Genomic DNA, 25,704 nt, shown 5'->3' on the forward strand with positions numbered 1-25,704 from the left:
TGTTCCATATGGTCATCTTTTCCCATGTCAGTACTTGGGAAAAGAACAGTAAAAAGTTTTCCAGGGATTCCTATTCTGTGCTCATGTAATTCAGCATTTTGATTTCTTTGTCAGATGTTTAACCTTCTCCCACATGGAACCAATTATTCTCTACTCTTTGGTCAAACATTTCATGTCTTGGCAATCTACAGCTTGAAGAATGCTAACCTTTGCCTTAGTTTTTCCGATCTTGGATTGAGGTGCTTTGCTCACCAAATATGGAATACACACATAAATCAAATCATTGTTTGATTAAATCCCTCAAATCTGAAATCCCTATTTTCCCTGCTCCATTTAGATTATTAATAGTAATTTCATACTCAAGCCAAATGTCAAGCTTGCAATCAGCTTAAACTGCTTGAAGTGTAAATTAGTAAGTTAAAGCTCACATCCATTTTTGAAAAGAATTTATTTAGGAGTTTCAGTGTAGAACAAGCCCTTCCAGCCCAGCACCAGCTATTTAACCCTAGCCTAATCACAGGACAATTTACATGGACTAATTAACCTACCAACCAGTATGCCTTTGGCAAGTGGGAGGAAACTGGGGCAGCCATGGGAAGGAACACAGAGGACAAGCCTTTTACATAGGACTCCAGAATTTAACCCTGATGCTCCAAGCTGTAATAGTGCTGTGCTAACTGCTTTACTACTGTGGTGCCCTATTTGTTAACTTTTGTTCTACTTCAAGTTCAAATTAGAAAACAGAGACAACTGTTAGAAAACAGAATCTCCAGCATTTGCTGTTCTGCCTCAATACGTTTTTAAATAAAAAGTAGTGTTAAAGCAAGCTCACTGAATTAATTCTTGCTTGAAACAAAAACTAACACTAATTCTGTCCAATTAACAGAAAACTATCTTAATACATTCTAATAACAAAGAAAGCTGGAGCTCAAGATCAAAAATTTAAACAAACTGAGTAAATATTGAACTAAATCTGTGCATGCACTGATTATGTTTACAAAGGAATGCAAGAACAATACTAGACCTACAAACTGCCCTACCTCCAGTCAATTACCGTAATAAACTGCCGCTATTAATCATAGAACCGTATATGCAGCTACAAACAAAATACTCATCATGACTTGGGTTACAGCATCTTAAGTTACATTTGCCATTCCAATGTGCCAAACAAAAACAGGGATGTTTTGAACCATTATGTTTTATAAACAAGCCTGTGAAGGATAAAGTTCAAAACAGAAGCATGGATCTACATTGCATGATAATTTATATTAAAGTACTAGTATAACTAATTTGTAATATTCTAAGGTTTTACTCAATGAGCCTTTGACATGTCCATTCCAAAACAGCATCCTCTCTGAACAAACTCCACAAAGCCATACGTATTGAATAAAGCAATCTACATTTATTTGTACAACTTTGCCAAGATTGGAATGAGAGATAAATAGAAGGCACAACCATACGCTTTACAATACAAACTAAACCAGAAAAGATTTTCTGCAATTTACAGTTTAAAAAAAATTCACAATTCCAGAGGAAACGTGTCTTGATGTCAAGTATGCCAGAGTTAAATGTTTTAAAAGTCCCACTGTGAAAGAGATCTTCCAATGATGAAAACTAAAAGATTGAAAAGAAAAACGATGACTCACATCTGTTGTTTTTGTCCAATCTGATCTTAATAGCACAGCAGTTCTGAAAGGGAACTGGTAGCTTTCTCCAGTTTACAGCACTGCAGCTTATTACCAAGCATATAGTAATCACATTGGTTCCGGTCCAAATACAGATAGCACCATGTCCTCCAGAATCAAACAGGAGAACACTGTGCCATATAGACAGAAGGATTTAAAAATTGTTGAGTGCTACATAACAAGTTTTTCTGAAGATGAATGTCTGTGTGGAAATAAAAATGCAACCAGGTTTCCAATTTAAAAATTCTGCACCAAATTTCAGTCAGTAAGGGCCAACACGTTCCCGGAGCAGCTGGGAGGCAGAAGATACGAAAATCCAGTTCATAGCTGTTAGTCACCCCAATCCACTGCAATAAGAATCTGTCTTCAAACAGGAGATTCTGATTTTAAAATCCATTTTGTTTTAAAATAAATTTAAAAAATTCAGATAGGATGTTTCGTGGGACGATGACTACTACACAAGTCGAGAACGGAAAAAAAGGCCATTTTCTGTACTGGAAAAAAATCTGTACAGGTCGAAATCACATTCCAAAAACAAAGCTGAATCACAAGAGCATGAGAGAGAACATTAGTACCATCAGCTCAGACCAATAGCCAGTGAAGGTACTTTCAGTGACGTGGCCCTGAGAAACGAGACTCTCCTTGTCCACCTCCTCTTCCTGCTCCTGGTTTCTGTGCTAGGCCTCCTCTGGACAGGCCAGCCCGGCCCTCCCGATCACGCATCATTCCACCGCCAAGTCCACCACGGGGTCCACCAGGTCCTCTTGGTCTATTTTCTCGTCGGTCATCGCCTCTGCGTTCACCTTCACGAATAGGTCGTGTTTTTTTCTCCTCTACATTTAGTCTAAGCTCTCCTCTGAACTTAATGGGCTGTAAAGATACAAAGCAGTCAATTATTAGAACGTTTTCTGGTTGGTTCATAAGAACAATGCTATTTACTTTAGTTAGCAAAAATTAGAGCGACAAACTTAGAACAAGTATGAAACACTGAAAAATTGTTTAATCCCAGCCAATGCAAAATATAAACCTGGGTCAGTCCTCTCTGCACTTTTCCATTAAAGTTGCAAATTGTAATCTGTTGTTTTATTGTTATTTTCATTCTATCAGAAATTGTGCACAATAGTTTACATTTCCCACAAACAGGAAATCATAAGTTTTATTTTGAAGATTGGTGGGACCACAGAAACAAAAATACCAGAATGAAACAAAAATTCTTGAGATGCATGAACAGTGCTATTATTATATATACCTTGCTGCTCAGGATCTTCTGAACAGGCTCAGGGTCATCAAATACAACAAAACCAAAGTTGGGCAATTTTCCACCACTACTCTTTGTGTTAATACGGAGTTCCACCACGTTGCCATAACCTGCAAGGAAAAGGAATTGCTAGACTGTAACTTTCAAGATACAGTAGCTCTAATTTCAATATGCATGTTAGAAGCTCAAAATACACTGTTCTAGTCAGGCAAATTAATTCTCTATACTCTTGATTAACTGTTTCAATGCCAAATCACGTATTTCTACATCCAATTCTCTAAGTAGCTATTACAACCTTAAGAACACAATTTATGCCTTCAAATTGGACCGAGTTTGCAGTTTTGCACATTCCAACATGATGCATGCTATTGATCCAGTTCAACAAAAGGGACAGACATTTCACAGATGCACAACTGCATTCAATCAGATAAGTTTGCAGTACACTTAAACAAAACCAATTTACTTTAAATATCAACTGGTCTGTCATTCTTCAATTACTTGGAGCCATGGTGAGCCCATATCTGGAATATCTTGCAGTTCTAACCTTCCTATTCAAGAAGGGATATACTTGCAACAGAGAGAGTGCAGAAAATGTTCACCAGATCAATTCTTTGGATGGTAGGTAGATATGAAGCTGATACTTCCTTGGCTCGGTTCAGCCTTCCAGGACAGAAACAATAACAATTCCTCCATCCACAACATTGAGTTTTGGAATTCAGTACCCATGGAGGCTGCGACAATTAGCCATTAATACTATTCGAGATAGATTTATAGATTTTGATTTATTATGGATTATGGAGTTATTGCAGGGAAATGGTGTTAAGTTGAAAGTCCGACACAATCTCACCAAATGGCAGAAACACAAGGGGTCAAATAGCCTACTTCTGCAAGTTTCTTATGACATCTTATTCATTTAATACACAAGAACGTACATCAAACTAAAGCATCAATGTACACAAAGTTCCTCTGTCGACTACCTTAGAAAACAGGAAGCATTCTATTAAACCCACGTCAACATGACACAACAAGCACACAGACACACAGTATTCATACAAATCATTATCTCCAACAAAACCTGAAAGCACCAGGGTTGGGTTGCTAAAAATAGTGATGGGAGTAAAGTGGAGGAGAAAGTTATGAGAGAATAAAGGCCAAAAGAGAGCAGCCCCCAAGAAAGTTACATAAGTATTCTAAGGGGGTTAAACACAACATTGTGTATAAGGGAGGGAGATGGAATATGCATCAGGAGTACAGAATTAAGCAAGGCATAAGGACAAATCATTCTCCTTAATGTAGTTCTGAAGAAATTTGCAGTTCATCTCAAATGTACTCTAGCACTAGTCAGTACTTTATCAGAGTAGGAAAGTGGTTCAAGATCAGACATTGTGTACATTTTGCTTCAAATGCTATAGGACAACAGAAGAGAAAGATTCCAATATGAAGCATTTTAGATAAACCCTATATGCAAACACTTTATTTACAACAATTTAAGCTTCCACAAACCTGTGAAAAATTCCTTCAGCTCTGTCTCATCAATGTCATGAGGCAGGTTCCCAACAAATAACTGGTGACTGTCTGGGTATCGGACTGTGCGGCGTGTTTCAGTATCTCCCGTCTCATTTTCACTGCGACCTGAATCAAGAAAACTTTTATTTAGAGTTGCTTGTTGAAAACTTACTATTGTAGTAAAATTACAAACAATGCTGTTTAGGGCATCCCTACAGCTTTTGCAAATATTGTATATAATGTTTGAACACCTAGGTATATTTGTCTTCCATCATGCAGTCAGGTTACCTAACCCAATGGGTTATGTCCAGGCAAATAAACTGATTATACTCAGTTCAATGCAGAGAACATTTTCAAATAAAGTGAACACTGCACACATATAGAATGCAGAGCATGGGAAAGGACAACACAGAAACAGGCCTTTTTGTCTGTGATATTAAACTAATCCTATCTGCCTGCACAAAGTACATGTTCTTCCATGTTTATGGGCCTATCTAAATGTCACTATTGTGTCTGCTTCCACGACTCCCTCTGATAGCACATTTTAGCTACCTACCACGGTGCTAACTTACCTCCCCACATTCTTTTAAACTTTACCCCTTCTAGTATTTGAAATTTCTAATCCAAGGAAAAGGTTCTGTCTATCCACCTATAGATCTCTCTCAGGTAACTTCTCATCCTCCAAACACATCAGAAAATTATATACAAAGTAGCATAACCAACTGGAAAAACATATACACAGAAATGCTGGAAATATTCAGTTGATCACACTGGATAAATATGGTGAAAAAAATTAACATTTCAGATTAATGACTGCTCAGGTTTTCTATTCAATAGTAACTCTTCCCTCTCCCCACAGATGCTGCTTGAACTATAATTATTTCTAGCATTTTGTTTCAAACTTCAGATTTCCTGTATATCTTTAGAAGTTTTGAAACACAGCAAATAATTATTTTGCTGAAAATAATCAAAACTAACGGAACAGAATGCAAATAGTAAGTACAGTCAGCCCTCCTTATCCGCGGAGGATTAGTTCCGGGACCCCCCGCGGATACCAAAAAACCGCGAATGCTCAAGTCCCTTATTTAACCTGTCTCAGTGTGGTTGTCTTTAGGACCCAGAGGAACCCCGGACCTTATTTAACCTGTCTCAGTGCATTGGACATTAGGACCCGGCGGTGCAGCTCTGAATCTGTAGTGTTTATGTTCATGAAAATAATGAGGATCACGATTGAAAATAAAGTGGAAGTAATGGAGCTATGGAGAGGGTGCAGAGGAGATTTATCAGTATGTTGCCTGGTTTGGAGAACAAATCATATGAAGCAAGATAGCAGAGCTGGGATTTTTCTCTTTGGAGCGTAGAAGAATGAGAGGGGACTTTAGATAGAGGTCTACAAGATTATGAGAGGCATAGATAGGGTGGATAGTCAGTGTCTGTTTCCCAGGGCACCAATAGCAAACACCAGAGGGCATATGTACAAAATTAAGGGAGGTTAGGGGAGACAAGTTGTTGTTGTTGTTTTTTTTTGTGTGTTTTTTTTAAACACAGAGGGTTGTGAGTGCCTGGAATGACTTGCCAGGGATGGTGGTAGAGACTAAAACATTAGGGGTATTTAAGAGCCTCTTGGACAGGCACATGGATGAAAGAAAAATGGACAGTTATGGGGTAGTGTGGGTTTAGTACTTTTTTTAAGGATTATATGGGTCGACACAACACGGAGGGCTGAAGGGCCTGTACTGTGCTGTAGTGTTCTATGGTTCTATTGTAATAAAGCGATCAGAAAGAGGTGAAACGCCATTGGTCATTGGAAAAACGTTAGGCTACGTTGGTCAACAATCGGAACAATTTTAATGGAGCATGTGAAAGGCCCTGCCCTGATAAAAGCTACAATTGTTACTAAGCAACGCAGTGGGTTTAATTATTGAAATTCATACGTTTCATAAGTGTTTTATATGCATAGAAAGGTAAAATACATACAATATACTAAGACAAACGTTTGACTGACGCTAAATAATACCGGATGTACCTGTTCTGACTTCAAATCCGACTTAAAGACGGACTCAGGAACGGTACTCGTCCATAACCTGGGGACTGCTTGTACTTTAAAATCATCTCTAGATTACTTATAATACCCAATACAATGTAAATAGTTGTTATGTATTGTTTGGGGAATAATGAAAAAAGTCTGTACATGCTCAAACAAGTGCTGGAGAGAGAACTTCTGGGTTTTCTCGATCCGCGGTTGGTAAAATCCGCACATGCGGAACCCGCGGATAAGGAGGGCCGACTGTACTACACAAAGCTTATCCAAAGCCCTCCTGAGGGCAGAATACTTTGGACAGTTCAGTTCTGCTCACTTCATAGGTACACAGTGTAGGTTTAGCAAAATATTGATTTCAAGGGTTAAATAGAGGTGGACAGAGGGATATTATAGTAAGAACAGAACACAGTACTTTAATGTGAATTGGATACTGCTAATGCCAAACATGTTCAGGTCATCGCTACCCTAAGAAATTGATATCACCTTTAAAAATGTTGAATCCAACCTACATACTTCAAACAGGCATCACTGTTATTTACAAGCTGATCAAGAGAACATAGGACAAGGTTTTTAATATTTCTTCATGACAGCCAAAGGAGAGAGAAGGGGAGGTGATTAAATCTGAAACAAGTAGTAATGAAACATGGGTCTCTTGGGAGTATTCTCACCACTATCAAACTGATCTAATGGTCCTGAGTGCCCCAAGTTCCCACTATCAACAGCTATCCTTGGATGCACAAAAGAGGTCTGTGAACTATATTTATCAATTCACAGAACCCTTGGTCTCCAGTGATTTTTAAAAAAAATAAAAATGTAGGTTGCAGATCAACACAGTCTCATTCCTTGGCAGACTTGAGGGACAAATGACCTATTCTTTACCCTATTTTGTTCCTGCATTCAAAGAAAGAATTCAGCCAAATGCCTGTGAATTAACTATGGGTTTAATCAAGACAATCTCACCAGCAGACAATGAGATAACACTGGCCAAGAAAATCGTTCACACTACCATCAGTTTACATTGCATCCAACTACCTTCATTTAGCAACATACCTCCATTTATCTGCATACAGTTTGCCAATTACCTTCACATAGATTACACTCCTACTGTCAATTTCTATTCTGATCCTCTATAGCCTCAACTGGAAACATTGGTGTTTCAGGGTTAGCAGGGCACAAAAAAAAGTATGATGCCAAAATGATGAATACTTTAGGAAGTTAAAAATTAAATGCAAACAGCAATGAATCTGCAATAATCTGTATGGTACTTGGAAGGTCTCAATTTAATGGCAGAAAAATATAAAAAAAATAAACAAATGCAGTCTATGTTATGGAATGCAAGTGACATTAATAAAATGATTCTATTGTTTGTGTTCGTTCTATAACTATTACAACTCAGCTACAAAGTTACAATGGATGCACTGCACAGCTCTGTTTAGTCTCCAGCTGTGGACCAGCTCTTATCTACCACTGCCCACGTAAAGTAGCCAGCGATTACCAAAAACCAAACTTAGTCCTGACATTCTTTCTTCTATCCTCTCCAATCAGGCAGAAGATAGATTTTAAAAAATCATTATCACCTGGCTCAAGGACAAGTTCTACCCTGCAGTTATAAAAGACTATTAAATGGATCCCTAGAAGGATAAGATGGACTCGACCTCAACCTACCTTGGCCCTTACTGTCTACCTGCATTGCACTTTCACTCTATTACATCATTCTGCCCTGTTACTGTTTTACCTCAATACACTGTGCACTGAATCGATCTATATGAAGTGCAATCAAGACAAGTTTTCACTGTACGATGGTACAAGTCACAATAATACACCAAACCAAACTTCAATTCCCCAAACTTAGCAGTGGTAGTACCACATAACACAAAGCATATTGGTAGCGTGAAAGTGCCTCCAACACAGAACAAGCAGTTCTTGCACATGTATTGAAAAGACAGTTCTCAGAGGTACAGTATATTGTTGAGAACAAGGTGGAGCAGGTAATTCCCTCACGTATTACAAAAGCAAATATCAACAGAACGTTACCTGGCCGGGGGCCTCGTGGTGGCATCCCTTGCCGTTCCCTAATCCGTTGATCACGAGGTCTTGGGGCTGGAATTTGTATTTCTGGTTTTGTCTCTGGCCGGGGCTGTAAATAAATAATGTATTAACCACCTGCTGCTTGGATATTGTTAAGTACTGAAACAATGATTCAAAAAACTACATAAAGTGCCGTTAAGCAATGCTCATTTACTCAGAAGCATATCAATGCAAGGCTTGTTTATAGGCAAGTAATTTTTTCACAAAATTGACCCCAAACATTAACTCTTTCCACTGATGCTGCCTAGCCTAGTGAGTATTTCCAACACGGTCTGCATAACTTCAGATTAACAGAACGTGTAATATTTTGCTGTTTTCAGGACCAAAATAAAACAAGGTAAGCCACATGCAAGGAAGAATGTTAAATATACAAGTATTATTAAATCTCAAATTCCTTCAAAATCACACAGCTAATATCCTCTAGACTGGATCCTCCATCAATACTCAGTGCTTGAACTACAGCAGGTATAAATAGTCAGACTATGTAGCCAATTAAATGAGGGAAAATTTGCAGTGTACTTGACCAATTATTGACCAGAAAGCCGCAGTGCAATTACACAGTGAGCTATTTAAGTCAAAATTGGACTGACGGAAGATGCAGTGAACTGTAAATTGAGCAAACATCTTTTTTCCAAAATTAACTTTATTTAGGATTAATAATCAATCATTACCTGTGGTGTAGGGGCTTTGACAACATGAGGTGGAATTCCAGTTGTTGGAACAATGCCACTAGGGGGCAGATTTTTACTTGTTACAGAAGCCCAGGAAAAAGTCTATAAAGAGACAAAAATTAAGATTCAATGAGAAGATATTCAAGTTCAGATTACAATTCAAGCACATAATTCAGCTAAAATGTTATTTTATTTTATTTAGTGATGATGTGGGACAACAAGTCTATGCTGCCCAATTACCCATATGTGACCAATTAACCTACAAACCCATATTTCTGAAATGTGGAAGGGAACTGGAGCAGCCAGAGGAAACCCACAGTCATGGGGAGAATTACAAACTCCTTACAGACAATAGTAGGAATTAAACTGGGATCGCTGACTCTATAATAGTATTATGTCAATCACTAAGCTATTGTGGATAATAACTCTAACAGACCAAGTATACCAAATTCTATAAAGCTCAGTGCTTGGGTAGAAAGTGTTCTGATTTGCCAATTGGCAACAAAAAGAAATCTACATATCAATAAAATTAAATTCTGAAGGAAAATGGAGTTAGCAATAAATCTTCTTGACCAATTAAAATGGACACCAAATTTAATCTGCTTTTTTTTTTACACAGATGCTCAGAAACATAATAAGATTAAGAAGTGAAAGAATGAAAACAATTAATTCAGTGGTTCATGTAACTGGACAGACTTTTTCCCATAGCAAATAAATTACAAGAGAAATGTTCCTACCCTGGAATCCTCCGTTACAATAGGTGCCGGGTCAGCAGGTGGAGGGGATGGAGATTTTACCACAGGCTCCTCAGCAACTTCCTCCTCCAATATAGGCTCAGGTTTTACTTCCTCCACAGTTGGCTCTGGTTCTGGTTCTGATGCAACAATGTGTTCTTCCAAGGGCTCCTCTAAGCCATTACTGTAATAGGGCAATACAAGAAATTAGTATATCTGGATACTATTAAATTTTAGTTAGCTGCCCAGCAATGCAAGAATGACAGTTTAAAAACATACATTAGCTTCCTTCCATAATTAATAAGGACTTTTCTCCCATTCCAACACTGCACTTCTTTATAGAACTGAAATTTTCTTTTTCTTTTAACTGAATATGAATAATTAAGTACCACAACTATCACTCAACCTCATTAAGCAACCAATGCAACCTGAATGGTCAAAACATGCAAAGAGCACCAGAACACAATAGAAGCAGTAGTCAATCATGTACCTCAAGCCTGTTCCACTTTTGAAGAAGTTCATGGCTGATTTCGAGTCACAAACAGCATAAGAACAGGCCCTTCAGCCACAACTCTACTATCATGCCCATCGATCCTAATCCCACTTGACTGAAATAAAACCATATCCCTCTATGCCCTGGTCATTCAAGTATTTGTCAGTGTCTAAAAAATCTGATTTGATTTCCTTTGCACCTCCTCTGTTTTGCCTTAAAACTGCTCTTTAGTTCCTTAAAGGAAACATACACTATCAATTCTCTTTTAATCTTATTTGCCTCTATCACGTCACCTCTCATCCTTCCTGGTTCTAGGGAAAACAGCCTATCCAAACTCACTAAATCAGATTACATCTTAATCTTTTCTGCATCCTCCCTTGCTTAACCATAACCTGCCTATGGTGTGGCGATCAGAACTGCACACAACATTCCAAGTGCAGTTTGGATGTAACCTGACCGACACGCTGAACAGCTATAACAAAATCTCCCCATTCTTAAACAATCCCTTTGCAATGAAGGATTATTAAAACTTGCAAATAAAGCAGAGGCTTCATTCTTTTACATATACCAAAATATTTTCTGCATTATTCACACACAAAAAAATATTGGCAGTATGGAGGAAACATAACTGAATATTCATGAGTTAAAATACCAAGTCCCAAGAGATGATACTTGAGAACCTCAATTATAAGAGTAAACACAATAAATAAGAACTTGTTAATCTGTTCTTTTATTTATTCCTCTAAGCCTATACAAGGTAGTCCACAAACAACAAAACAGAACTTGACAATAGAAAGCAAGAGCTCTTGACAAATGAGAAACACAAACTGCAGAAACAAAGCCAAATAAACAAACCCAGAGCATGAAATTAAAAGTATAATGCTAAACACTGGAAATTCCTTTACCTGACAGCTGGGTCATAGTAAACTCCGCTATCATCCTGGACAGCCTCTGGTGATGGCTGCTGTTCTTCCGGTTCCTCTACTTCTTCCTCAGACTCTGTAATAAATAAAACAATCAGCAACTTCTAGTAGCACAATACAAAGCCCTACAGGATTATACATATGCCCCAAAATGACTACGTGTTCAATTACACTTATGTTTAGTTAGGGCCTCTTCCTAAACTACACCTTTTGATTAGATCAAATGTTAGAACTTAATCCAAATCAAAACTCAAGGTGATATCTAATTACTGGTATTTAATTCTAATGGGGAAACTCAGTTTATTTAAACATGAAATATGGCAGTTAGGGCAAGGACAGCAAAAGTATGGGAAAACTGTCAACTGGAAGTTGCCCAAGCCTAACATCATTCTGACTTGGAGATGTATCCATTTTTCAGTCACATGGTCAAAATCCTATAACACCTCCCCAACAAGCTTGTCCGCACCCCATTTCAAGGACTGCTGCAGTTCAAGGTGGCAGCTCAGCACCCCCATCTCACAGACAACCAGGAATTAGCAATTAAGTGCAGGTCCAGTCTACGAATACTACATCCACTGAATGAATATTGGTATTGACTCTTCCTTTATACACTTGTGTTTAAAAGAGAGTGGCTCTCATTGAAAAATTCAACAGTTCTGACAGTGTTACAGATGGGATGAGGTTTGAATGAGGAGTCATAGTCTCAGGGCATGATACAAGATATCTGATGCAAGGAAATAATTTCATCACTCAAATAGTGATACCTATGCAATTCTCTACCAGAGAAATCTACAGAGGCCAAGTTGCTGAACATACTTAAGGAGGTAATATTTCTAAACACAAAAGGTATAAGAGAACATAAATACCGTATTGACAGAGGAACAGCCATGACCATATTGAATTGTAGAGCAAACTTGAAGGGGTGAATGGTCTACTCCTGCTCTTATTTTCTCTGAAGATAGCAAGAATCTAGTCAGAAGCTAGTTGAAAATCAGACTAGCAGCATATCTAACCTCCCCATTGGCCACTGAATCTCCATCATTCAGATCTTTCCACATCATTCAGACCTGGTCCACATTTCATCTGGTTTTTCAGCTTTGAGCTGGCCATTCTTCTCAATAGTTTTGTGATCTTCGTTAAAGGTCAGTTTATCTTTGTACTCACTTTATATTCACTTCATTAATTGAAAATTAACGCACAGGAAAACTAATTCTGACATCCTTGGGACTTTTGTAATTCCAGACTGGCAGACTAAGGGCCCAACAGGGGGAGATATGAAAAACATACCAATTCATTTTTAAGCTGTTACACAGTATAATAAATTTTGCAGTGGATGCAGTGAGTTTAAAGAGAGCATGGCTAACAGGACTCTTGTAGGATTAAAAGGAAACAAAAACAAGTGTGCCAAATGCTGAAACAATTGGATTTCCTAACAAATGAGTTGCAGTTTTTCAGGGTTTAACTGTATTTAACTGAATTGAATAAATGCATATTACTTAAATCTATTTAAACCATTTCAGAACTTCCTCATAATATTGGAAATAATCTGTGAAATGCGCCTTTAATAGCAGCATGGTTTGCACGATAGGGCAAATGCAAGGCCAGATTAAAGACAACTTTGACCTTACATCTTTGATAAGCCACATTCCAAGAACTTGTTGGATACAAAGGGGAAATAAAGGGTTAGAGACAAAGGAGGATGCAAAGAGGAGCAAGGTCAGAGAACAACAAAAACAAGATATAAATGTAAAATTTCAGCTGGGGATCAGCTGCCAACGTAGGACAACAAGGATAGTTTTGCAGTGACCCTATCACTGAGTATTAATCAAAACAATGCAGATACAAGGCAAATAATAGCCAATCTTGCAGGGAAAATAATAGTTAAAATGTTTTAAAAATACTAAAAAAACATCAAAATCTATAATTTAAAAACTAACCAGATTGCAACATAAAACTCTCCTACAAAGAAGTTAAATGTAAAATCTCTCAACTATATAAAATCTTTAGCTGGTCATGACAATCACTGTAAACATACAACAGTCAAAACTTCTGGTAAGCACACAACTCCCTACAGTTAGATATTGAACTACATTTCAGGAAATCAAACTACAAATCAAATCTAATGTATATGTACAGTGAATGTAAAACTTATATAATTGGTGAGAGACAGCATGACTGGATTTAGTCATTGCTGAACAAAAAAATTAGTAAAATACATTTGCTCACCTTCAGGAGGCTCAGTATCTGAATCACCAAACACTTCATCTTGATAACGAAAAATATCATTGTGGACATAAAACTTGTTTGCAACTGAACCCTGACAAGACAATAGGAAAATAATAGAAAAATCAGTGTGTCCTTCTTAAAATGTTTTAGGACTATGGACTTCGCATCTGTTTTTCTTTCACTAGATAATGAAGTAAGTCTAGTCCAAAAAGGAAAAAAAACCAGACCAATAGAGATAATTTTCCCATCAAATTTTAAAAGGTAGAGACAGCACGTTGAAATAGGATTCTATTGCTATCATTTATTACATCAACCAAGTCCACTTTTTAATGAAATCATAGTGATTATTAGCATCTTCTCACACATAATGCTGATAGGGATACTTTTGGTAGTCCACCAAATGAAAACAAGAATTCTGGTGTTTTAAGTGAGTCACCAGGACAACAATTTGTTACTCAAACAGTATAAAACATGCTACTACAGGAAAATAATTAAATCAGCCTGATAAAGATCAATTAACTCCCCCCAAGTTTAACATCTTTAACTTCTAGCATATTTTAGTTACTTAATGTATTATGTGAAGTTATAAATATAATTAAAAATGTGGGGGAAATATAGCGAGAAAACCCAATACAAATTAAAACCCTTTGTTATAGCGTTCTACCTCTCAATATTGTTAGTCTCACAAATCATAAGAAACCAAGATAATTACAACCATTCTACTTACCTCAGGTGCTAGGACAAAAGTCTGCATGAAACGCCTCATGGGCTGTCTGTTATTTGACAGCTCACCCATAACCTGTACTACCACCCCATCATTCAGTGTAGCATGAGCATCCACATGTTTGATTTTTGTGTGGCAATCTCGGAACTGAAGCGACATAACCTTTTTGTGGATTTCCTACAACACAAATAAACAAGATAAAATTATAAAATGACGATAGCCTATAATCAAAATTCTACAATTCTTAGAGAGCAAGTGATCTACTGCTTCACCTTGAAAGACTGTGTCCTAGGAAAGTGGGTATTGCAGAGGCAAAGGGACAGATATTGTATTTCCTGCAGTTACCTAGCGAAACACCATACGGTGTGGTGGTTAAGGACAGAAGAACAGTTTAAGGAGCAGCAAAGAGAAGAATCCCTTTGAAAGGCTGGAATGAAAAGGAAGGCAAAACTTGTCTGGTCATGGGATTACACCAGAGCTGGCAGAAATCGTGAAGAATGATCTGTTGAAAAGTGAGCCGACTGTGGTGAAAGATAATGAGCAAGGAACTCTGGGAGGCAATGAGAGCAGAGGGGAGGGAATTGATAAGATGTAAAGAAAATGGCCACATTCCTTATTAGGGAGAGAGAGCGTGTGATATGTCGAATACCAGGTGAACGAGTAGTCTTTGGAGTACTGCAAGTCTATGTCTTTATTGATGCTTTGCTGCACACTTGAGTGCTCGGTGGAGGGTGCCGATGCTTTTTCATTGGTGGGTGGGTGGGTTGGCTGGGTCACTGCCTTGCTGCCGCTTGTGTGTCAGAGGGGGAGCTGAGGGATCTAACATTTAACTGCCATTCATTCTTTGGAGCACTCCTCTGTTTTCGTGTACGTTTGCGAAAAATTTCAGGATGTATACTGACATTTCTGACATTAAATGTATCTACTAAAAAGGCCATGATGCTTCATTACTGCTTTAAACTTGAAAACTAGTCAAGATGAAAGCAATCTTTGATGTTTGAATGTTGTACCATTTAGAAAAAAATGGGACTTTCATATCTGAATAGCGTACATGATTCAAGATATAGAAGGAAGCAGCAGTCATCTGGGAAGTGTACTAGCAACCATGCAACATAAATAACAAACAAAAATAGTTATTGTTCAAAAGAAATATGGTGGAAGTAATAAATGCCAAATTACATTATCATGACTTACACACATACTTTCTACCAGTATGTGACCCACAAAGGGCAGTTACTAAAGCCTGTCTACAGTACAAGTGATAACTCAGTTTCTATATTTATACCTGAAGTGATTTCAGTTTATATTTTAATAAAAGTCAGGACCCAATAAACAATCATTTAAATCAACATATACCCTTAGCATAGCCTCTTGCTTTTTCTGTCAGTCATAAGCACAATGACATTTAGCAATTCCATAGTCTAGCCCACTTGCTAAATAAACAATACAAAATTTAAAGAAAACATACCAACTATCACCCTTGCAAACACATTTTACGTTACTTTAACAATGAAGATTTTAGTTGTTAACTGGACAAACAGTGACAAGAGCAAGTTCAAACATGTTCATTTTAGCAGATGGGTTATTAAGTAACAGAACAAACCGTGGACACAAAACACATTCAAGTCATCCAGTAACAGAGCAGAGGGATTGCAGAATGCTAAGAAGCACTGAATCCTAAATGTTATAACAACAAATCTGTTTCACTAGAGCTTAATTTGTAGTCTCCCTCTGAACTGCAACCACTGCTGAAAGCATCAGAACCACAGCAAGCAGCTGCAAATCTCACATATGCCTGGAATAAACAGATGCTTCTGTGTGCAATCTTATACATTTGTATGTCCATCAGCCAAGATTAATTACCGCTTGTCCATACACTGCTTCTGCAGGGTCTCCATTTGAAGTCAAACCACCATGAACATATGAAGAATTCTTTCCATAAAACCTACAAGATATTTTAATACAACAGGTCAACAAATATTGGTGAAAGGGAAAATACATGTCACTGTGAACAAAACTTATTTTTTGCAATTACCATAGAATATTTAGAATATAGCACAATAGTGAAAAATTGTAAATTATAAACATATGCACAGCTTATGAATTGACACTTTACTTTTATGCTTTAAAATATAGGATATTCCATACAACAGCAATAACACAAGAATATTTCCACTCAAGGAAAGAACAACTAATGACAGTTTTGGATTAGCTTCTCTGCAGTCCACTTCAATATCTTAACATGGATAAGAGCCTTGTAGAAATACCAAAAAGATAGATATTACCCATGTATAAGTAACATCAGATTGATTAATTAAAAAGCATTTAATGCAAATTATATTTATTAACTTAATTGCAATGAATTTTGTTAAATATCTAATTTGTGTTATATTCTAATTTAGTCGAAGAGGCCAACCCAGAACAAGTCGGTACAAAACAAAGCTATAAGACATTAAAAGATAAATTAGTTCCTGCCAAAGTTTCAGAATACTGCTGCCATGGCCAACAAAAATACATTTTTTGGCATTAACCATCAGCCAGGTAATTCATATAGTCTGATGTAGCAAGAATCAATCCAACAACCTCCAGTCTGGCAATGACAGACTAAATAAGCCTCTCTCATTCAGAGGAAAAAAAGACACTTTTGCTTTCATTCACATTAAAACACAAGCTTGCACCAAGGAAATCTAGCTTACCTGTGTAAATAGTCAGGGGCCTGGTTCAGCAGCGTGTAATACTGTCTCACAAATTCCCGCCCGACAAGCAGGGGACTTGGCTTCTCCATCACCATCTCTTTGGTCAACTGAGAGTTGCTGTAAGAATTTAGAAAATATGGTATTAATAAACTGGAAATGTGCAACAAAAGTTGTAAAGAAGATGTGATATGCGTGATGGTGGAAATCCAAATTGGTAGTACCTGGCTCCCCAAATATTCCATACTCTGGCTATGGTATTCCTCATTTCAAGTGTTGAGGTAACCACGACTCACTATTTTATCTTGAACTGACCTTTACTAATAGAGGGTATTAAAACTCCTAGCTAATAATCCACGGAAAATTCAAGCCAAATTCTAGTCAATGCAAATCAATAACCTGAAACTTATTAGACCAGCACTCAACCCAGAATGAACTAAAATGAAAGAAACATTTAATTAATTCCACAGTTAACACACATCTCACATTTGAAATCTTCAGTGAAGGGACAACTGAATTTTGAAATCTATGGTTACCCTGAACCTAAATGTACATTTACCTGATTGAGGTCAAGAAAAGTTTCATTTAAAAACTGCAGCATAAGATACTGAGAATAGTCTGCAAAAGATCATTCACCCATCAGACTTATGCAGCACCTACTGCTTTTTCAAAATGACTCATTTTGTCAACATTTGACATAGTGGCCCCAAAACAAAAGGAGACAAGTAGCCAATAAATCCAACTGGGACTCAACTTTTTTTTTAAAATCAGAGGATCAAAATGAACAGTTCAATTAGCAAAAATGTCCTAAAGGGAAAGCCCAGAAAGTAGACAAAAGAATGATACTAGGGGGACATAAAAAGCGTTCAAGTAGACCCAAGCACAAATACTTGGGTCAAATGGCTCATTGCTGTGCTGCAACTTCTATATAAATAATACTGAATTTCAGGTACTCGCCCTTGCAATTTCAGAAAACATCCATAAAATCCTTTGGGTGTTCAGTACACAGATGTAGCATTATTATCAACACTATAGATTTTTAAGCAAACTAAATTACAAGACAATAGGCTCAGTAGCATCATAAACTTAATTAAGAGCTTGTTTCTGGTATCACAATCTCCCAATGCAACCAGCTATCACCATGAGCAACTCCATTGGTGATATGATTCACCTTACTCAATTGGACTTGCTCTCAAATCAGTGGAAGGTGGGATTGCTAATACTTGGGTTTAAAGCAGAGCCACAGGAGAAAGGAAATGCTTACAAGTTAATGTGGATGTTTAAATTTTGAAGACATCAACACCTTTTCCATTCATATTTTCTTAGTGGTATTATCTAAGTTGTAGATTGATCTCTACAATTATACTTGTGTATACTTAAAATTAGCTGTCATTAAGACTAGCTTTTGGTTTTCACTGATATTTTCATCAGCATACTTTCTCTATTTGCTACAAAGTTGTACCAGAATAGCTCAGTAGAAATCGATATTTATGCTTTACACTTTTTAAAAATAGCTACCCATATTACTTATAAACAGTATGCTTGGAGACTGCCATCAGATTTCTGAATGGTCCATGAACACTACCTCAACTACTCCTTTTTGTAATTTACAGATTTTTATGCCTGTGCACTGCATTTGTGCCACTAAATAACAAATTTCACGTCAGTGATACCAAATCTGATCCATTGCTCAAAAAATGAAAAAGCAAAATTATGAAAAAAAGTTTAACTTTTCTTTCGGCTGTCTTTCAATAGCCAGATTATGTGCCTATACTACATGGTTAGACGTGAGGCACACCAGCTAAATCCAACAGTCCTACAATCAACTGCACTGCACGCTGGTTCCCTTTTGTTTCCCCACTCCCCAAATGACCATGACAGATAGGAAATGTCTTTCGAATCTTTAGTTGCGTGCTGAATAATTCAGCGACCAATGCAGGGATTCGGATAGCCCGTTTCCAAATTTTGTTTAGGTTGTCATAAAACAGCGCAATTTTTAAAACCAAATAATTCATTTTTAAAAAAGATTTTCAATCTTCTTCAAAGAAATGAAAGACTAAAATTGTTCGACTATCTTATCAAAGCGGTGCCGTCAAACAACAGGGCTTTCCATTTCACTTAATTGCAAAGTGACAGAAAAAATCAGGCATTGTTCTCGTCTGCAAATTTAACGGATGCAGTGCGCTGGATCCATTCTCAACACGTTTAAAATGGCACGGTTAAATCGAAAACACCTTCCTAAGAGCTGAAACGCTTACCACTCACCAGCTCACAGAAAGAGGGTGAAAAAGGTGCAGAGATTGGCGGACAACATATGGCCCTTGGATGCCTTTCTCCTTCCCCTTCCCCCCCCCCCATTTTTAATACGACCCCCCCCCCCACCCAACCTTATCAGACGTGCAAGAGGTTCACGGCATGGGTTGCAGCCGAGGGATCCACTGCGGGAAGAAGGGCAGGCAGGCCAAAAGCAGCATCCGTGGCCGAGGCGAACACGTGGAGAGAAAGCAAGGCCGCAACATGGAGACATGGGCAAGTGGGAGGGAAGCGCGGGGGCTTCGCAACACTCCGACGCGCACCACGATATTTGTGCCCCAAATCGATGCAACAGTAGGTTGGGGCTTAGAACAGTGGGACCACTCTAAACCCCCGGGGCCCACCGCGTACCCGGGAGAGCGGCCGTCCATGTGGTACCGTGGGGGGAGGCGGGGAATAAAAGGTATAGGTCGCTTTCCCTTCCTTCTCCCCCAAGCTGTTCCAACCCGAAAGCTGAGGCCGGGCAGGAACAAAAGGCCCGGCACTTCGGCCTCCACCCATAACCGGCGGCGCAGTCATGAAGGAGGCCAACTCTCCCCACCCCCATTAAAACCTACCTACGTCCCCGGGGTGGGGGAGGAACCACGCGGCGGGTTGTGAAGCGAGGCCCCGGTCTGTGGTAAAACGGCAACCATCCCGGCCCTCGGCCTCCTCCCCGCGCCCGGACTTCCCCGACACTCACTCACCGCAGGAATCGGGGGGGGGGGGTGCTTGGGGACTCCGATGAATCGAACGAGCACTGACCCGGGGGGAGGGGGGCTACGTGACCCTGAGGACCTCAGTCGGCGCCGGGAAAGAGTTTTATTTCAAGATTCAAAGAAATTACCCCGCACCGTGGAGGAGAGAGCCGGCAGCGTTAACACGCTAACCTGATAGCGAAAGGCAGCGTGATTGACAACGCTGGCAGTTAATCCGCGGCCGCGGCGGCCCGAGGTCTCGCAGAGGTAAGCCAATGGAAACGGAGAAGGAAGGCGGGCACTGCCGCTAGCATGTTAGGTGGACCGACAAGGCTCCAGGAGCTGTTAGCGAGGCGGGAGACCCCGTAGAGGGGGGGGGGGGGAGGTTGCCGGGAAAGCCGACAACTAAGCAATAGCCAATTAGATTTGCAGGACAGATTTGATTGACAAACGAAAGGCGGACTCTGTTTGTGCCCTCTCCAAATTAGGATTATGTGTGGTTGGAATGGTTTGAAAAAAATGTGTTAGAACTTCTGAAGCATCACGCAATTTACGATAACAAATATATCTAAGGTAGAAAATAAACTGTGAAGCAACAGGAAAAATTTGCCATGTTTTTGCTCATTTCAATGTGATCGGTCAAAGGGAGATTAGTTATGTCACAAATGCTGCCCAGCGTCATTGCTAAATTATTTTAAACATCCCCTCAATGTTCAGCAATGTAAGATATCAACTCTCGTGCTGTGGCTGGGTCGAAGCAATAGCTTATTCTATCTGAAGTCAGAAGGTAACGGGTTATTAAGATCTGTATGGTTTTTGATATATTGGTATTGGTTTAATCGTGTTCCATGGCCATGATACATGATACCTTTTGTACTGCGTTCCATCCAGACAGATCATATTATACACAATTACATTGAGGTAGTGAAAAGAAAAGCATAATGCAGGATAGTGTTATAATTACAGAAAAAGAGTAGTACAGGTGGACCTTTAAAATGCAAAGGTCACAATGGGGTAGATTGGGAGATAAAGAGTTCATCTTTTAGACCCTGAGAGGTTCATTCAAGATTCTAACGACAAGCCATTCTTGAGTCTGATGGAACTTTCTCAGGCAGTATTTCTTGAAAGATCTGTATAATCAGATTTAGATTATTTATTTATCACATGTACATCAAAACATATGGTGAAATACATCGTTTGCGTCAAAGACCAGCTCAACCTAACGATGTGCTGGGGGTGGTCTGCAAGTATTGCCACACATTCTGGCACCAATGTAGCATGCACACAATGCTCGATGGAACAACATAGAATGCATCCAAACAGAGCACAACCAACAAGATAACATCAGCAAAACAAGCCCCTTTCCTCCCTTCCAAGCACACGCATTCATTCACACACGGAGGCAGCCCTCCCACACTAGGACAGTCCATCTACAGGCCTCCAGCCTCCAGTAGTCTTGTAGACTCATAGTCCACAGACCTTTGACTTCTCCAATAGAAATCCAGAGGTTCGGCCATTGCCCTTCAACTTCTGGACTTCAGATTGACCGTTGGGCTTCAGTCTTTGGTATTGACTCCGGGACTAGCAAATGACGGGACCACAAACTCCAGACTCGCTGATGATAGGACCAAAAGCTCCAGGCCTCCAACTCCAGATTCACCGACTCGTCTACCTGGGAGGTCTCCGGCCATCGTGCCCACTACTCATGTGGATATCTAATTCCAGGATCAGAAGGTGCCAAATGGAAAAGCAGAGTGCTGTTCCCTAATCTTTTTGTCAGCTAATTTAAGTAGGCATGTATAGTATAGTACCTGTATAGTATAGTATAATCAAATGTATAGTACCCAAAAATCACATTTGAGGACTGGGTAGTGGTGCTCGACAAAGTAATCTGCTCATTTGCATTTGATTTTATCAATCAGAAAAGTATTACGAGTACTGTAGTGAATAAATTACAGTTAATTGAAGGGAGAAGAAGCAAATGCTTGTCTAACATTGAAAAGTATTTTATCAACACGAGATTCTGCAGCTGCTGGAAATATAGAGCAATGCATACAAAATGCTGGAGGAACTCAGCAGGTTGGGCAGGATCTATGGAAAGGAAAAAAACTGTCGATGTTTTGGGACAAGTCACCAAACATTTTTATCTACTTGTGAGAGTGGAGATAAAAAGGCAGGTCTCACACCTCCTGCTCTTGTTTCTATGTACAGAGAGGAGCGTGCTTGTTGAGGATGCTTGCAGAATACTCAAAAATAATCCAAAGAAAATAATCCTACTGGATTGTTGCAATGTGGATGGTGGGTTGGGAAGATTTTTTGTCGGTGACAAATGCTTTAAGATAATCTATTAAACATTTAGTCTGATAGATTAGTAGCTGAGGTCAAGAGGTCATGATTATGTTGGGGAGGTGGGAGGTGCGTGAATTGAAAAACAGGATTCAGGGTCCCATTAACCACAAAGGAAAGTGCAAAATCCAAAATACTGATTTGGTTGATATTATTATCAATGCAGACGAAGAAAATGAGGGAATGGAATAGAATTCCTGCAAAGATCAAGATTGTAGAAAATTTGATCAAAGTACTTACCCTTCAACCATCAGGCTCTTGAACCAAAGGGGATAACTTCACTCAACTTCATTTGCCCTATCATCGAAATGTTCCTACAACCTATAAACTCACTCTCAAGGACTCTGTCTCATTTTCTTAATATTTATGGCTTATTTGTTTATTACTGTATTGTTATTTGTTTCTTTGTATATTTACAAAGTTTGATATCTTACATACTGGTTGTATGCCCAAATTGGTATGGTCTTTCATTGATTTTACTATGGTTATTAATCTATTATAGATTTATAGAGTATACCAGCAAAAAATTAATCTCAGGGTTGTATATGGTGAAGTATATATATTCTTTGATAATACATTTAATTTGAACTTTGAATTTTGTAGCACAGTAGTTGTTTAGTTTTTGTAGTAGTTTGTCAATTTATATCTAACCCCCAGATTAAGCAGGAGGTGAAATTGAAGGAAAGCATTGAAACTGGACCATATGCGGACCAGTTATTGCTAGGATCAGCCACCACTTACACTTGCCGACACTATACCAGAATATCTAGATCCTGGATCTGCCTCTACAGGTACATGAGGACCCAGCAATAGACAACCCCTTAGGAGAACATTTTACTCGACTTTTGTGATCATATTGGTTTCCATGACACCTTTCATTCAGAGACACTGATTGCCTTAAAAGGAGATCTTTACTGTCAGATTGTTCAATTGGGTGGAGGATGGGCCATTTGAGCCTCTCAAAGGATAAATAGGGAATCCTCAAGATGTCTTGGTTGAGGAGAAATATATACCGAGGCTTAACATTCTTAGTGAAGTGGAACCCAGTGAGGGCTTGGAAACGAAAAATGGTTAACAGGATGTCGCTGGAAGGAGAGGTTGCAGCTTACAACTGAGACAAAAAGAAATCACTCTGTTCAAGCCTGACCAGGTTAGAATTCGTAATTCAGAATGTGATGTACAAACAGGCCAGGAGTTTGAATACCAGATTAATACAACCTTTCCTGCAGCAAACATTCCTAGTTTCACTGCTTTTACTTACTCAGCCTCTCCTAAAAAAAATATTTCATACCACTGGAAGCCAAGTTTCTTTTCAAGGAAGGAAGTCTTTAACTTCCTGTGATATAATTGTTTCTAATTCCTGAGACTGATTTTCCAGGATGATTGCAGTCCATGAGCTTATTTAATCAGCAAGGTTGCACTTTTTTCATTGTTTCGTTCAGAGGAACAGCTTGTTCCTTCACTTTGAAACAGGTAAAGTGATCTTATTCCTCTCGCACAATGCTACATGCAGCCTTTTGTGCTAATTGATATTATTTACATATTGACCTCATCCATTTTCTACCTTCTCTGATTGATTTCATATTTCACTTCCCTTCCACCTGAATTAAAATTGTTCATCAATTTCACCAGTAGATTGGTCTTGTTCCTTTTCAGATGTAACCCAACAGAGCAGAAAAGCTCTTCTTTTCCCTGACAAATGATGCCAATGGGCTGTAAAACAGAAACTTTTTTTCTGAACATCACACTTTTCAACCTTGTTCTCAGCTGTCTGAACTTGCTATTTTACTTTTTAACATGTGACCGAGAGGGTAATGTGAAATTTGCCCTTCTTGCCCTGATAAAGGGTCTCAGCTTTAAATATCGACTCTTAATTCCTTTCTATAGATGCTGCCCAGCCTGCTGAGTTCCTCCAGCATTTTGTGAGTGTTATTCTGGATTTCCAGTTCCGCCATGGATGGCCCCAAGTTGGCTACGAGAGGAGGAGGGTTAGGCATCAGGCTAGTAACCCCATCCCATAAAAATCCAGAGATACCAGAAATGCCAATAGAATCTCCAAAGACCTTATCCCAGGGAGAGGAAGAATTTTCACCAAGAAGACATATGAAGTTGTGTGGTGAAAGTAGAAACCACAGGGCTGATCAACCTTTGGCCTTGGACAGAGAACTCTTGAGAGCTGTTGTCAGTGGTTCTGGATTTCCAGCATCTGCAGAATCTCTTGTGTTCATCGTTCTTGAATCTGTTTATTTGTGTCCTGAAGTCTTCATTGAAGACTTAAATTTTCATTTCATTGCATGTCGTGTAGACTATCTATCTCTACCTCCTCTGCCATAGTCTTTGTCAGACTTCCCTAGAAGTCCCTCACTTTAGAAGCTTTCAGATCCAAAGTAATTTACAGTTAATCAGATGTTTTTGAAATGTAGTTGGTATCATAATGGAAGATATATGCCTGCCAATTTTGTACTGCTGTTTTGACTAGTGATATACTTTAGTATTATGCAGATGTATTTGCCAGTGGAGAGCAGGTTTGTAAATCTGCAGGAGCAAAGTATGTTAGGAATGGTGAGGGTGGCGCATCACGAAAGGGGTGTGGGACAGGAGGCAGAGAAGGAATGCCATGGGCAGGGATTACCAAGGGCAGGTGCAGACACACCCAGCCCTGAGTCACCAGGCAAGATTATTTGATTCCAAAGAATTGGTTTAATGATCATTACAGAATCGGCTTCCTGCTCCCTCTCTCTCTCCTTTCACATTGTCCCAACCATGATTCCCCCTCTCCCTGCCCTCTTCCAAGTCTCAGTCCACAAAAGAGACCAATGCGATGTTCTCAATAGTGGAGAAGCTAGTGCCTATGATGGAGCTGGTTGAGTCTACAACCTTCTGCAGCCGTTGTTGACTCTGTGTATTGGAGTCTCCATACCAGGCACTGGTGCGATCACTCAGAGTACTCTCCAAGTCTATCTGTAGAAGTTTGCTGGTGACACACCACACTTTGTCAAACTCCTAATGAAGTATGGTATGGAAGGAAGCCATCGTCTGTACCACTATAGAACAACCAGCCCAGCTAGTTCCACTTCCTTGCCCCACATTCTTCTGCACATTCCTTTCAGATACTAAACTAGCTCCCTTTTGAACACTGCAATTGAATCTGTCTCTATTACAACCCCTGATGTTGTTTTTCAGGCTCCAATCACTTACTGTATGAAATAATTTTTTCCTTCTGTTACTGTACTTCCAGTTCTGTAAGTCTGTATGGAAATGGGAAGGGGAGTTGAAATGACATCCAAATGGAAGCTCCTGTCAGCTGTTGAGAATGGAGCACAGAC

The 25,704-nt window shown here is 39.0% G+C and overlaps 1 protein-coding gene across 4 annotated transcripts; it reads right to left on the bottom strand.

Moving 5' to 3' along the window:
* Positions 1–1,382: 1,382 nt before the first annotated feature.
* Positions 1,383–20,332, bottom strand: g3bp1 (GTPase activating protein (SH3 domain) binding protein 1). 4 transcript variants are annotated; one of them, XM_073067311.1, is made up of 12 exons: positions 20,182–20,332; positions 17,046–17,162; positions 16,213–16,294; positions 14,353–14,526; positions 13,626–13,716; positions 11,382–11,475; positions 9,987–10,167; positions 9,250–9,351; positions 8,525–8,627; positions 4,447–4,575; positions 2,935–3,053; positions 1,383–2,555 (listed from the first exon to the last, which is right to left on the bottom strand). In XM_073067311.1, the coding sequence occupies exons 2-12, from the start codon at positions 17,138–17,140 to the stop codon at positions 2,295–2,297; spliced, it is 1,431 nt and encodes a 476-aa protein (XP_072923412.1). In that variant the 5' UTR covers positions 17,141–17,162; positions 20,182–20,332; the 3' UTR covers positions 1,383–2,294. The 4 variants fall into 4 exon arrangements, with proteins under 4 accessions (XP_072923412.1, XP_072923413.1, XP_072923415.1 ...); XM_073067312.1 differs by having other exon boundaries at positions 20,189–20,304; XM_073067314.1 differs by lacking the exon at positions 20,182–20,332 and adding an exon at positions 20,042–20,061.
* Between the last annotated feature and the right edge of the window lie 5,372 nt (positions 20,333–25,704).

The sequence above is a fragment of the Hemitrygon akajei genome, chromosome 15 (assembly GCF_048418815.1).
Source record: "Hemitrygon akajei chromosome 15, sHemAka1.3, whole genome shotgun sequence".
Lineage (NCBI taxonomy): Eukaryota > Metazoa > Chordata > Chondrichthyes > Myliobatiformes > Dasyatidae > Hemitrygon > Hemitrygon akajei.

What these genes read in the sequence shown, in the direction of transcription:
- g3bp1 (XM_073067311.1), bottom strand. Translation starts at nt 17,140, where the DNA reads ATGGTGATGGAGAAGCCAAGTCCCCTGCTTGTCGGGCGGGAATTTGTG. An exon ending in GCCCCTGACTATTTACACAG is followed by an intron (nt 16,295 to 17,045) that starts GTAAGCTAGATT and finishes AATATCTTGTAG; the next exon opens with GTTTTATGGAAAGAATTCTT. An exon ending in AGAAGATCCTGAGCAGCAAG is followed by an intron (nt 2,556 to 2,934) that starts GTATATATAATA and finishes GTATCTTTACAG; the next exon opens with CCCATTAAGTTCAGAGGAGA.